Genomic DNA, 14,951 nt, shown 5'->3' with positions numbered 1-14,951 from the left:
CTTCTTGCCTCTGTCTCCTGCCATAAATGCTTCCGACATTTGAGGGAATATCTGCCAGACGCCATGTATAGTTTGGTGTACTTGCCAAGTGTTGGTATCATTTGAGACCCTGATCTGTGCGAGACTGAGAGCCTGTGGATGTTTATTTCAGAGGAGAACAGACCCCAGATCCCTGAGATTGTGAGTCCGGTGAACGAGACGATGGAAGTGGTCCCGGGTGAGTAGCCTCCAGTCAGGACAGCTGCAGTAATTATTCTGAGTTTGAGGTGAAGATAAATTGTACCTTTACTGGACAGAGCCTAAGCTGTTCACTGGACATGCCTATAATTAGAGAGAAAGTGGCTCAGGTTGCATATTAAATGTTCCTTTGGATTTCTTGCCTCTTATGGCACACATCGAACCACACCTGGTTGGGCTGTCCCTGCTCTCCTGCGGAGACTGATTACGCACAAGAACCCCAGCCAGAGGCCAGCCTCAGCAGGCCGAGGGTGGGAAGTGTGACTCCCTGCGCACAGGGTGCCTTTGGTGCTTTTAGGCAGGAGAGCTAGACTGCAGGCAAAAGGATGTCGTTCTAGAAAAACACTGTCACAAGTTAGTTAACTTCTACTAGTTTATTCCAAGAATAAAATCTTATAAACATCCAGTCCAGCCCCATACAGCACAATAGCCGCAAGCCACATGTAGTTACGCATATGTAAATTTAAATTAAATTAATTTAGTTCAATTGAATATTAGTTTCTCAGTCAAGAGCTTAGTAGCCACATGTGACCAGTGACTTCAGGGTTAACACAAATAGAGCACATTTTCACCATCACTGACCGTTCCATGAGAAACCGCTGCTCTAAGTGTAAAGGCAGGTTTGGTACCAGAGGATCAAAAATCATGTTAGTGTACAAAATTCTCGTCTGTAATAGTAACTGCAAGAAGACAAGGATTAGAAGGTAGAGTTGTGACCTGTGGATTCTGTTAACTTGTTACTCATGATGTATGGTAATATAAAGAAATTCTTAGATATAAGCTATCAAACATGTGTAACTCATAATTATATATGGGCCTGTAGAATCGAGAGCAGCATTTCCCAATCCTTTCTCATGACTGTGCCCCTTTGGGAGCCTAAAAAGACATTTCCCTTCAGCCCTGCTCCTCTCTCAGGACTTACATCACAGATTCTGTCTGTCTGTCGATGTACTATGGCCCTTTGAGGCCCACAAACCCTTGCAACAACTAAGATTTCCTTGGCCCCTTAAACAGATAAAACAATTAAAGTATGACATGCCCCAAATAAAATATACATGATATTTTCTTGATTTGGTGGTAGAGGGAGATTTTAGAAAAAAAATAGTGAAAACAGATAAACAGTTATAAATTTGACCAAACAAAAAATAAAAATATCTTTACCAAAGGATTTCCATAAAAATGAAATGAAAGCAAGCAACACTGAGGGTTTTTGGAGTTGTCGTGTGTGATAGAGTTACCACAATGATGCCAGGAAATAATGGGCAGTAGGTATAACCAGCAGTTCTTAAAAGCAAAGGAACGCTAAGCTTATAAAAACATGTCAGTTCGCCATTAATTCAAGAAATGCAGGCGAAATGTGAATGGAATGTGTTTCCTCTCTGAGTCAGCACTGCCTAGTGGGGGCGCCTGGGGTGAACGCATAGCACTCACGCCGGGCGAGTGGGAAGTGCAGTCTTGTGTGGGCGAGAGGGGCTGGCTTTTAAAATGTATCTCCTTTAACTGGATTCTACTTCTGGATTTTCATTCGGTGTGCTGTTTTGGAAAATGTACAATATTGGTGTACAAGAATGCTCATGGAATAGTAATCATAATAATGAAAACTTAGGAACAGATTGTGTTTAGCACTAGGAAAATGATCATCATATTCTGTCTGATTGTAGAATGCTGAGCCAGCCACAAAGGAGCCTATTTTGGAAGGCTAATCTCATGAGCCAACGCTCCCAACCCAATAATAATTACAAATAGTAGATAATAACACCCATTTAAATAATTGCATATGTACACAGAGAAGATAAGGAATGAGATACAAAATGTTACTAATAGTGGTTATCTCTAGGTGGTAAATGTAAGGGTGATTTTTCTTTTTCTTTGTGCTTTCCTATAATTGAAGATTCTTATTCAGTAGCCATTTGTTAATATAGATAAATGGATCACTTGAAAATTAATTAATGTTAGGCTTTAAAATGCATTGCTTCGCAGGATCCCAGCTGCTGTTGGTATGCAATGTCACTGGCCGGGAAGCTAACTTTGTCTACTGGAAGTGGAACGGGTCACTGATTGATGATGACGACCCGGTGCTGGCGGAAAACTATATACAGTAAGCATGCTGAGCGCCAACCACAGCAGAGATGTTTTGGTATTAAATTACACATCATACTTTGTACAGTCTTGATGGTTTCCAGTGGTCGGCAAACTCATTAGTCAACAGAGCCAAATATCAACAGTACAACGATTGAAATTTCTTTTGAGAGCCAAATTTTTTAAACTTAAACTATATAGGTAGGTACACTGTCATTAACTTAATTAGGGTACTCCTAAGGCTTAGGAAGAGCCACACTCAAGGGGCCAAAGAGCCGCATGTGGCTCGAGAGCCGCAGTTTGACGACCACTGGAATAGCAAAAGTTACTTGGTGGTTGATTGGTTCTTAACCCTTTGCCACCCATATTGAGTTTCGTTAAGCTAAACGGGATTTACAAGAGCTTGTACATTTAAGATAAAAATGCATGTCATCGTGGTGCAAATTCAGGACAACTTGGAAGGCTTTCTGTTAAATTAGTTACATATGTTGCAACATTCCGGTGAAGCAATCTTCATGTTATTCCACTTTTTAAGTAATCTAAAAAGGACACATAAAATGGGCCAAGAATCACGCCTTCCACTGCTCAAGTCCTCAGGGCTCCTGGAACCTCTCTAGGGATAAACTCCTGACTCCTTAGCATCACCTTCAAACCCTGTGCCATCTGCCTACTCTACTCTTGTTCCATATATTCCTTTCTGTGCCCCATGGAGACCAAAATGCATATGTTCATATTTTTCTTCTTGGAAGCTGGTGATTTTTATTCAGTTTCTTTCCTACTGTGTCTTTTACTGGTAATGGACGTAGGTCCATAACATCTCAATCAATGTTGCTAACAGCCTGATGGTTATACCTGTGCATAGGCTGGTGGTTGTTTCTGCCTTCATTTATGCAACAAATAAAGAGAAAGACCATGCACATGGCTTACTTGTTGTTAATGCAGTTTACTTAAAACAACTTATTCTCTCTCTCTCTCTCTTTTGAACAGAGTGGAAAATCCTCCATCCGAAAAAAGGAACACAGTCATCGTAATGCTTAATATTACAAAAGTGAAAAGTAAATTTTATCTATATCCATTTACCTGTGTAGCCAGGAATAAATATGGAATAAATGCAGCATATATCCAATTAATACACCCAGGTAAACAATAAAACTGTTTATTGGAAATGTGCTTTTATTTTACCATGGTACGATTCTGTGACCTTGAGGTTTGCAAGGCCATTCCCTCTGCCCAGAATGCTCTGGGATTCCGTTAACCTGGATAACATCTTCCCTTTCTCACTTCTCCGCTGAACTGTTTCTTCTGCCAGGGAGCCTTTCTGTACTGTTCTCTGCCAGAACAGAAGTGGTGTGTGCTTCCATAGCACCCTAGGTCCCCGCCCGCCACGGTAGTTGTCATACTTAGTTTTCTTTATTTGACTGTAAATCCTGTGGTGCTGCAGACCATTTATCTTCCTAACTATCCTATTTCCAAAACTAGTAGCAACTTAAGTCTGGCCGCAGTAGGTATCTAATGAATATTTTTAGGTGAATGATGGATGTGCAGGGGAAGTTTAAATGTTGTTTTTAAAAATATATATTTTTATTGATTTCAGAGAGTTAGAGAGAGATAGAAACATCAGTGATGAGAGAGAATCATTGATCGGCTGTGTCCTCCACGCCCCCTACTGGGGATCAAGCCCATAACCCAGGCATGTGCCCTTGACCAGAATCAAACATGGACCCTTCAGTCCATAGGCCAATACTCTATCCACTGAGCCAAACCAGCTAGGACTGCAGGGGAAGTTTAAATATCCGCTTTCTAGAGAAAGTGTCAAAAGTTATTGATTTTTAAGAGTTGTATAATCTTAAGACACAGTATTGAGAGTATTTGTGAAATATTTTAAGATTATTTGTAGTTAAAATAGGGTATTTATGAATGTGTACATGGAAGAAAATCTGAACAAACTATTAGACTTAATAAGTGAATTTAGCAAGATAACTAGTCTATATATATGTAGTATTTCTATATATGTCTATAAATACCAACAAACCAATAGAATTACATTTAAAAGTATCATTTACAGTAGCATCAAGAATTATCAAAGACATAGAAATAAGCTCGCAAAAGCTGTTCAAGACCTCTGTAATACAAACTAAAAAAACAACAATATTATTGAGTAAATTGGAGAAGACCTCAATAATGGAGGGATATACAATGTTCATGGATTGAGAGACTCAATATTATAAAGATGTTAGTTGTCCCCAAGTGAATTTATAGATTAAAAACCATCCCACTCAAAATCTCAGCACTGTTTGTGCAAGTATGGGTGTGTGTGTGTGTGTGTGTGTGTGTGTGTTATGGGCAGGCTTATTCTAAAAGTCATATGGAAATGTAAAGAGTCAAGAACAGTCAAGATGGTCTTAAATAAAATGACAAGTTTATAAGATTTATACTATAGATACCATGATCTTGTATGAAGCTACAGTTGTGAAGATTGTAAACATAACCCATCAATTGAGCCAATTAGCTATTGGTCTAGAAAATGGTATATCTTGATTTCTACTTTATACCCAAGTCAGTTGCAGATGGGTCAAAGACCTAAATTGAAAAAGTAAAATAAGAGAGCTTTCAGGTTCTCTTTTCTTTTCTTTTTAAAAAATATGTTTCTATTGTTTCTTTGTGTTTTTTGTTTTGTTTCGTTTTTTGTTTTTGTTTTTTTTTAGAGAGAGGAAGGAAGAGGGAGAGTGAGATAGAAACAACAATGAGAGAGAACATTGGCTGCTTCCTGTATGCACCCCTCACCGAGGCTGCAACCTAGGCATGTGCCCTGACGGGGAACTGAACTGATGGCCTCTTGGTGCATGAGTTGATGCTCAGCCACTGAGCACATTGTCTGGACAGGTTCTCTTTCTTGATGCCTACTTACCCCTGACATTTATTTTTTATTTTATTTTTAAAAAATCTTTATTGCTGAGAGTATTACAGATACCCCCCTCCCAACCCCCCATTACCACTTCCCAGCCAGTTCCCACCCCACTCCAGGCCTTCACTACTCTTTTGTCTGTGTCCATAGGTAATGCATATATGCATATAAGATCTTTGGTTAATCTCTTTCTGTCCCCCCTTCCCTTCCCCGAGATTCATTCGTCAGTCTATTCCATGTTTCCATGCCTCTGGTTCTATTTTATTCATCAGTCTATTTTGTTGATTAGATTTCTTGTTCATGTATTTTGATTTTTAGATTTAATTGTTGATACATATGTATTTATTGCCATTTTATTGTTCATATTTTTCTTCTTTCCTCCTCCTTCTTCCTCTTCCTCTTCTTCTTAAAGAATGCCCTTCAGCATTTCATGTAATACTGGTTTGGTGGTGATGAACTCCTTTAGCTTTTTCTTGTCTGTGAAGCTCTTTATCTGATCCTCAATTCTAAATGAGAGCTTTACTGGGTAGAGTAATCTTGGTTGTAGGTTCTTACTACTCCACTTTGAATATTTCTTGCCACTCCCTTCTGTCCTTCAAAGTTTCTGTTGAGAAATCAGCTGATAGTCATATGGGTACTCCTCTGTAGGTAACTAACTGCTTTTCTCTTGCTGCTTTTAAGATTTTTCTCTTTGTCTTTAACTCTTGGTATTTTAATTATGATGTGTCTTGGTGTGGGCCTCTTTGGGATTCTCTTTTTTGGGACTCTGTGCTTCTTGAACTTACAAGTCTGTTTCTTTCACCAGGTAGGGAAGTTTTCTGTCATTATTTCTTCAAATAGGTTTTCAATATCTTTGTCTCTCTCTTCTCTCTCTGGCACCCCATAATGTGAATGGTGATACTCTTGAAATTGTCCCAGAGGCTCCTTACACTATCTTCATATTTTTTGGATTCTATTTTCTTTTTGCTGTTCAGATTGGTTGTTTTTTGCCACCTCATATTCCAAATCATTGATTAGATTATCGGAATCATCTATTCTGCTGTTAAATCCCTATACATTATTATTTATTTTAGTTAGTGTATGTTTAATTTCTTTTTTTCATGTTAAAAATATTTACTTATAAAAAATACAATGGGATAAGTTTATGCTGAGAAATTTAGCAATAAATACAGCTGAAAACAGAGCAAGTCTACACCAATACACTGGCACAATTGGAAGGGCACACGCACCACCCAGACCCACGTCTGCAGGCCCACTGCCCATGCTCCTTGAGAAACACCACTTGGAAAAGGTCTTGTTCGCTCAGGTGAGAGAATGAGGACACATATAATCACCAATGCACTCAGATCATTAGCAAGCAATACTGTAGGAACTTCAATCTGTGAACGTCTAAAATGCTGCACCTTCAGTTTAGTTGGCAGACACCACCTTCAGCTTAATTTCTGACTGGTCCTTTTTTATGTCTTTGATGTTCTCACTAAGGTTCTTGAAATTCTCACTAAGTTCCTTGAAAGTTTCACTAAGTCCCTTGAAGCTGTCATTAAGATCCTTGAGCAACCTTATAACCGTTGTTTTGAACTCTGTATTTAGTAGTTTGCATGCTTTCATTTCATTTACTTCTTTTTCTGGAGATTTCTTCTGTTCTTTCATTTGTGACATGTTTCTTTGTCTCTGCATTTTGACTGCTCCCCTGTGTTTGTTTCTATGTATTAGGTAGAGCTGCTATGTCTCCTGGAATTGGTAGAGTGGCCTTGTGTAGCAGGTGTCCTGTAGGGCCCAGTGACTCAGCCTCCCCAGTCACCTGAGCTGGGCACTCTAGGTGCACCCCTGTGTGGGCTATGTGCACAGTCTTGTTGTAGTTGAGCCTTGATTGCTATTGGTGTTGCTGGGAGGAGTTGACCTCCAGGCCAATTGGCTGTGGGGACCAGCTGTGACTACAGTGGAAGAGCTGCTGTGCAGGAGACACCCTTATGGAGCAGGACTTGCTTCAGTGGGACTTTGGTGTTCACTGAGTCTGCCCCTTGAGTGTGTCACTGTGGATGTGTAGAGTTGTAATCTAATTTGGTCTGGAGCTGTCAACCACTGCCTGGGGCCATTGGGCAGGAGCTACAGAGAGATCTGCAGATGGCTGCTACTTGGAAATGCCCAGGAGAGGTCAAGCTGTGAAGCAAGGCAGTCTTAGGTTTCTTATTGATCGGTTTGGGGCACACTGATGTCAGATGCTGCTTGTTTAAGAGATTTTAAGAAAGTCTGAAGCCTGAGCCAGGATAGGCCATTCCTATAGAAAAGGCACTGCAACACTTTGGATGGCCCTGCAAATTGGATGGGGTGGGATCTTGGAAATCACCAGGGCAGACTGAACAGTGTGAGCCAGGCTGATGGAAATCAGATATGGCTGCCAGTCAGTTTTGCAAGGGGGGGGTCCCAGCATAGGAACCTCTGTGAGCCCCCCTGTCTGGAAGAAAACAACCCCTTAATTCTTGCCCTGAGGCCAGACAATCCAATTCCTTCCTGAATGTACCAGGTTTCTTTGAAGCTGCTGCTCCAGTGCTGGAGCTCAGAGAAATCAAGTCCGAGTAAGTTCGTGCTCTGGCCCTTTAAGAAGAACATGTGGGTCTCCAGCTGCCTATGAGTCACTCAGCCACAATTCCCACTGGTTTTGCAACCTGAAATTACAGGGACATCTCTTCCCAGCTCTGTAACCCTGGGCTGGGGGGGCTGGTGTGGGGGTGGGACTCTTACTCCTCCTGGGAGGCTTCCACAGAGATGATCTCCCTCCTGATTAAAACCACACCACACATTCCATGTCTCCACCCCTCCTACCATCTCAGTGTACTTTCTTATTTACTTCTCTCATTATAGGATTTCTATTCATCCAGATTTCATGGTTGTTCTGTATTTTAGTTGTAATTTTAATGTTATTATCTGAGGTGGTGAGTACCAGCATTTACCTACACCACCATCTTGGTTCTCCTCCTGACTCCTGACATTTGCAAGTCCCTTTCTTGTTTCTTCTTCTCTACCCCCTTCTCCTTACCTTTCCTTCACTTTCCTCCTCTGCCCCCCACTCTGTAATCAATCATTGGATGAATAATTAGCCAGTGAAGCCTGGAGAACATCCAAGTGTTAAACATTCTGTGTGGCATCCCTCACCCTTCTCTTTCCCCCTAGCCTTCACCTTTCCCACCTGACTCTTCTACCTCTAGGAACTTTTGCTGGCTTTTGAGTAACTTAGACTCTTTTTACTATATTGTGCTCTATCCTATGGTCTTTGTTATTTTTCTGTGAGATTGTATATTATACTACTTAGGTGGAGATTTAGTACAATGCACTGTAGTTTTTCTGCATGGTATCCATTCTAGATGTCTTTGTACATTAGTACCCATTATTAAGTGATAATGAATGGGTTAATACTATCTGAGATTTGGGATTACAGGCCAGTCCCAAATATGGTTTCTCTGGGATGATGATGTTTAATTTGTTGTGCTCAAATGTTTAATTCTTTTGGTTCTAATAAATGTTTCCTCTCTTTTCTGCTCTAGTCCCCAGTTTCCAGAAGCACCTGATTGTTATATTCGTCATGTTAACAGTAGTGATTACCAGCTCTGTTTTCATCTATAAAATCTTCAAGGTTGACATTGTGCTTTGGTACAGGGATTCTTGCTATGATTTTCTCCCGAAAAAAGGTACAATTTTTATTTTATTCAACATTTTCTTGTTGAAGAGAGGGGATAGTTAAGAGATATAGAAGATAACTAAAAGAGTTTTTACTTAAATTTTAAAATGAAATTTAACAGATATTAAAATAGTAGTTATTCTTATATATAATTACAGTTTCATAACTGAGCAGACTGACATTGTTTTCCAAGTTACTGCTCTAGGCTCATAGTGGTGGGGTCAATGGCATTGAGAGCGTCTTCATAGACCCGGGTACTCAGGACCCGCTCTGTGCTGGGCAGAACACAGATCACCCAAGGTTGCTATCAAATCAAAGAAAGGACTCAATTTTCATGCATGCACTCTCTCTTTTGTTTAAATCTTGCAAAAAATGAAGCTGCAATAATACATAGAAGGGAGAATGGTAGAATTGGGCATTGTGGCGTGGGGAGGGAGACGAGAACTGGAGGTCATTCCCATGCAGAGAGGTGGAGGGCACTGCATGTGGGTGGCCGTCAGTAACATAAGAACAGCTTTGCAGTAAACTCAACAAAGAGACACTTGTCAGGGTACAGCATTTGAAAAAGGTGTGCTGTGTTTTGTATTGAAACTTCATTCAAACCATCATATGAAATAGTAATTCATTCGGAAGTGCACGTTTGCTATATCGACTTTACCAAACCTCTTATTTTTCCTTGTGGTTCTAAAATATCACATTTCCCCTTTAGCTTCAGACGGAAAGACCTATGATGCATACATACTGTATCCAAAGACCCTTGGGGAAGGGTCCACCTCTAATTCAGATATTTTTGTGTTTAAAATCTTACCTGAGGTCTTAGAAAAACAGTGTGGATACAAGCTGTTCATTTATGGAAGGGATGACTACGCTGGGGAAGGTATGAACGTAAAGGGAGAAGTAAAAATCTCGTTTTGAAACTAATTAACTGGGTTAATTAAATTGGTCTTCCTCTTTCTAGATGACTAGCATAGGTAACATATTTGATAATTTTAAGACCCTCTTCAGTGGTGCATAATGATTTTCACATTATTTAATGCAAAGTATTTACTTTTCTCGTATTTTGTTGAAACAACAATTAACTAAGTCGGACTTCGTTTTTGAAAATGTAATTGCTAGTTAGATCTGAAAATTGCTTTATAGCCGATACAGTAGAATAAAAGAGGAATAGGTCAACCGGTTTACCAACCAGATTTTAAATTCCTACTGAAAGTGCTCTGAGTCCTAAGAGAATGCTCAGCTTCTGGGGCCAGTGTTTTGAGCTGGTCTCTAAGTGGGACCCTCCTTTAACCCTAAGTAAAGCAAGTGTTAGGGGACACTGGGGTTTTGGCTCTGGAGAGAATGATTGTAAATAGAAGTTGCACTTATATGCCATGCTTTGTGTTTCTCAGACATTGTTGAGGTCACAAATGAAAACATAAAGAAGAGCAGAAGGCTGATTGTTATTTTGGTGCGAGAAACGTCGGGACTCAGCTGGCTGGGGAGTTCGTCTGAAGAGCACATCGTGCTGTACAACGCCCTCGTTCAGGACGGGGTCAAGGTCGTCCTGCTGGAGCTGGAGAAGATCCAGGACTACGAGAAAATGCCCGAGTCCATCCAGTTCCTCAAGCGGAAGCAGGGGGCCATCCGCTGGTCAGGGGACTGGACGGCGGAGAGGTCACAGTCTGCAAAGACGAGGTTCTGGAAGAAGGTCCGGTACCACATGCCTGCTCAGCAGCCCCTCCAGCCAAGCGCCAGTTGCTGTCCGCAGCCCCAAGGCCCGACTCCAGGGAGAGACTGCGAGGGGAGGGCCCCGTGCCTCTCGGGTAGCAGGTGACGCCTGTCCGGTGGCGCTGGGCTGGGCTGGCCTCGCTGATGTACAGGCACAGATGCACTTGCATGACCCTTCACCCCAGGCCACCTGGAGTCAGATGGGTAAGGGCAGGACGGTGACAACAGCAGCCCGGGCAACTCAAAGCAGAGGGGCGGGGAAGGCCTTCCAGAGGCCGCCGCTGCCCTCTGGGCGTGTGAGCTGCTGAGAAAAGGCCCCAGGAGAGCCAACAACTGGAAAGAACATTCAGGAAATGCATTTGTGGAGTCACTCGCAGTTCCAGGGGCTGTGCCCAGATGGGACTGCAGGGCCCCTTGAGTGGCCGGGGCGTGGGAAGACATTGGAGAACTGGCCACTGGCCTTGCATTTTTCACACACATCTGCAGCCAGCAGCCTTTTCCAAAGACTGAATTTCATTGTTTAGACCTTTAAAACTGCCATTTCAACAAAAAAAGAGATTCTCCAGGATTTCAAGGTTTTAAAATAACCTTAGCTTTCCACTGGGGAGAGGTCAAAAGCAAGAGTAGCAGAGAAGGGATCCTCTCCTGCTGCCCCCGGGATGGCCATTCTGTCCCACCTTGTTCTTCTGCATTTCACTTGGCTCTTTACTTTGGAAGGACAACTTCCAAGTCACTTCCTTCTCCACTGGGTCACACACACAACCCACAGATTAACCACCTTCCTGACCACCGCTCTCCTCTCAGCCGCAGCACCGGCTCTCCTGGCTCAGGAGCAAAGCCGGGTTCCCATTAGCATTTCACTGTGGGGCTGTGCTTCCGCCTGGGGGCTCAGGCTGGTTTGCGTGGTGTCCGTGCAGAGTGCCCACAGACTGCCTGTTCACTGTCTGCTGACACCTGGCTTTTATAAAGCCGGCAGCTGCCGACAGCAGTCACTCAGCGCTGGGCTGGCCGGGCTGCTTCCAGGGCTGCGGCCACACCTGCCTTCTCCCGCCTTTTGTGGGAAGAAATGGTAGTTTCCAGGATGGTACGCTGCTCATTCTTGTAAATATTGGAATTAACAAAAGTCAGTAGATTTTTATGGAAAAGCTTCTGCTTCCATATGTTCTTCCCCTAAAGTAAATGCATGTTGGTAAGTAAAAATGAGAGAAGTTGTGTTTGTGTTTTCTGGTGTAGAAGAACATGTTAACACTTGATAGTCGTCCCAGGACAGTTCAGAGGAACCTGGACACTGCACAGCCACAGCCGTCTGCCGCCTCCTGAGGTCACAGGGACATGGCAGGTCACGGGGACATGGCAGGTCTCGGGGACATGGCAGGTCACGGGGACATGGCAGGTCACGGGGACATGGCAGGTCATGGGGACATGGCAGGTCTCGGGGACATGGCAGGTCACGGGGACATGGCAGGTCATGGGGACATGGCAGGTCTCGGGGACATGGCAGGTCACGGGGACATGGTAGGTCACGGGGACATGGCAGGTCACGGGGACATGGTAGGTCACGGGGACATGGCAGGTCACGGGGACATGGTAGGTCACGGGGACATGGTAGGCCTTTTGTATTTGTGTTTTTAATATTTAATATCATAGGTGAACACAGACTTTCCTTTGGTATTTTTTTCCTCAAAAGTAATCACAACTGGACAGAAGTGGATTCGCTGCCACCTCCTCCCACCTATTTCTCTTGGATTCAATCTGGCAGTCGTGGGCACAGCGTGGCTTTGGAGCTGCTGTTTTTAAAGAAAGCGCTTTCTTTTCACCTGGGAGACCCGGCCAGCAGTTTGGGGGTGCCAGGGAGGACTGTCCTCTCCCCAAGTTCAGAGCAGATGCTGCACATCGTGCTGAGAGGTTCAGTCGGTCAGCTCTAGAAATACCCGCACGTGAGTCCCAGGAAGGCCACTCTGAACCTGAGAACTAGCCAGGAACGGGGGTGAGGGCAGACAGCCAGGAACGGCCAGTGGCTGGCACCTGGGGCCTCGGGGCAAGAATCCCGGCCACGCCCAGAGGAAGGCGGAGGGTCCCAGAGGAAAGCGTACCCCCGAGTTCCCTGGGAACTGTTTTCCCGAAACCTCTTTTAAGCTTGTCCTTTCAGGGCTCCTCGGTAACTAGATTTCACTGCGTTTCTGATGATACAGTTTTTCAGCCTGAATGCATTTCAAGCTGCTACCACTGGCTTAGCTGGGTTTCTGTTCCATTCTCCCGACTCTCTTATTTGCAGTTGCGGGTACGGAGCTGGCGTGAAAGGGCACTTGTGATAATTCTATCTGTAACGGTTAATGAGGAGGAGTCTTTTACAGACTCGTGTGTATAAGTCAGGAGCAGATGCCACATATTTTTGTAGTAAAAACACCAATTCATGTACAGCATGTATCATTGATTAGTGGGCTGTACTTGTTTTCTAATAAAATTGTCAAAACCTGGTATCAAGGGTTCTCATGGCCAGGCCCGATGTGGGGCGAGGGCACCTTCAGCCGGGGAGGGTCAGGGCCTGGGGGCCCACAGTGAGCCCCGACTCCCACCAGTGGCCTCAGCCGTGCTCCCTCTGCTGGCTTCTATGTGGAGTATAATGCATGTCTTAGGATTATGAACCCTGTACCCGTCCAGCAAGGCCAGACAACATTGTATAGACTTGCACATTTTACAAAAGGTTTCCTTTCATTTTCTTCTTTGACCAGGAGGTAAGCACAATTGGCAAACGTGGTGTCAAACTGCAAGCTCTAATGAGCACAGATTCTAGTGACCAGGCCCTTCCCTTCCAGCACCTGCAGTGTCTTTGTCTTCCGCTCAGAGCAGGTCTGCCAAGGGCTGGTCAGCTAGAGCGCTGTGGAGTCACCCCGCCTCCACCTCCACATGGTGTGAGCCTCCCTCAACCCCGCCTCCACCTCCACATGGTGTGAGCCTCCCTCAACCCCGCCTCCACCTCCACGTGCTGTGAGCCTCCCTCAACCCCGCCTCCACCTCCACATGGTGTGAGCCTCCCTCAACCCCGCCTCCACCTCCACATGGTGTGAGCCTCCCTCAACCCCGCCTCCACCTCCACGTGCTGTGAGCCTCCCTCAACCCCGCCTCCACCTCCACATGGTGTGAGCCTCCCTCAACCCCGCCTCCACCTCCACGTGCTGTGAGCCTCCCTCAACCCCGCCTCCACCTCCACATGGTGTGAGCCTCCCTCAACCCCGCCTCCACCGTTCACTTGGTATCAACACTTGGACAAACAATTTGAGCCCCAGTGTCCTCACCTATAAAGTGGACAAAATGCCTAATTCATAGCATTGTGTAAGGATTAAAAAGGATGAAATAGGTTATGACGCACACAGTGCCTAGCAAACAGCAGGTCCTCAGAAAATGGTAGCTTTGTTAGTAGCAGCTCTATGCATAAACTTTGCTATCTCAAGTCATAGTAGAATCTGCAAAAAGAATGGGTACAGAGGAGATAAAACTAGGGGTGACCATTGATACCACGAGAGGAAGCAAAGCCGTCATGAAACTAAGGACAACGGAGGAGACAGCCACTGACGCTGGTGGTGAGGGCGCTGGGAGCTCGGGTCCCGTAGCCCAGGAGGTGGTCACTGGCCACTGATGGCTGGAACTGACACTCGCGCTGACCCTCTGCCAGCCCCCAGCTCTAAAGGATGTTTGATGGTCTAAATAAAAAAAAGATTTGACACATTCCTAAAAGATTTTTTAATAAAAATTAAAAATATCCGATATAATAAAAGCCCAATATGCTGTGTCCAGTCGTCTGTTCAACCAATCAAAGTGTGACATGCTAATTATATGCTAAGGTCGCTCAACTGCTCGCTATGACATGCACTGACCACCAGGCAGCAGACAGTTGACTGGTTTACCAGTCACTATGATGTGCACTGACCACCAGGGGGCAGACGCTCCAACTGGTAGGTGAGCTTGCTGCTGGGTTCTGGCCAATCAGGCCAGACACACCCTGGAGCCCTCCCGCAATCCCTCCTCAACTGGCCAACCTCCCGTGTCCCTCCCTGGCCCCAATCATGCACCGGTGGGGGTCCCTCAGCCTTGCCTGCGCCCTCCTCAGGGAATGTCAGAGAGCTGGTTTCCGCCCGATCCTGCATGCCAGGCCGAGGGACCCCACTGGTGCACGAAATCATGCACTGGGCCTCTAGTAAGAACATAAACATGTTAGAATCAACTCTTCAGAAAGCTTGCTTATGCACAATTTCTCATGGAAGAATTCAGAGAGTTTTCCAAGATAGTGTTTTGGTTATTTTACAAGCTAATGTATTCTTTTAACAAACAGTAAAGTCAACACTAATA

General features: G+C 44.3%; 1 protein-coding gene across 7 annotated transcripts in view; it reads left to right on the top strand.

Moving 5' to 3' along the window:
- IL1R1 (interleukin 1 receptor type 1) overlaps nt 1–11,804 on the top strand; it is a 67,901-nt gene extending 56,097 nt beyond the window's left edge. For 4 of the 7 annotated variants that reach the window (XM_070429776.1, XM_070429778.1, XM_070429777.1 and 1 more), the window contains 6 exons: nt 152–217; nt 2,218–2,335; nt 3,304–3,455; nt 8,764–8,907; nt 9,607–9,774; nt 10,286–11,804. In XM_070429776.1, the coding sequence (XP_070285877.1) occupies nt 152–217; nt 2,218–2,335; nt 3,304–3,455; nt 8,764–8,907; nt 9,607–9,774; nt 10,286–10,710 (1,073 nt within the window). In that variant the 3' untranslated portion in view covers nt 10,711–11,804. Of the gene's footprint in view, nt 1–151; nt 218–2,217; nt 2,375–3,303; nt 3,456–8,763; nt 8,908–9,606; nt 9,775–10,285 lie in introns of those variants that run through there. The other 3 variants (XM_070429779.1, XM_070429780.1, XM_070429783.1) reach the window with 3 other exon arrangements.
- The last annotated feature ends 3,147 nt before the right edge of the window (nt 11,805–14,951 follow it).

Source organism: Myotis yumanensis, unplaced genomic scaffold, assembly GCF_028538775.1.
Source record: "Myotis yumanensis isolate MYYU_CA2020_CCGP unplaced genomic scaffold, mMyoYum1.0.hap1 SCAF_11, whole genome shotgun sequence".
Taxonomy (NCBI): domain Eukaryota; kingdom Metazoa; phylum Chordata; class Mammalia; order Chiroptera; family Vespertilionidae; genus Myotis; species Myotis yumanensis.
Note: the sequence above shows the minus strand (reverse complement) of the source record. Positions and strands in the feature narration are given on the sequence as shown.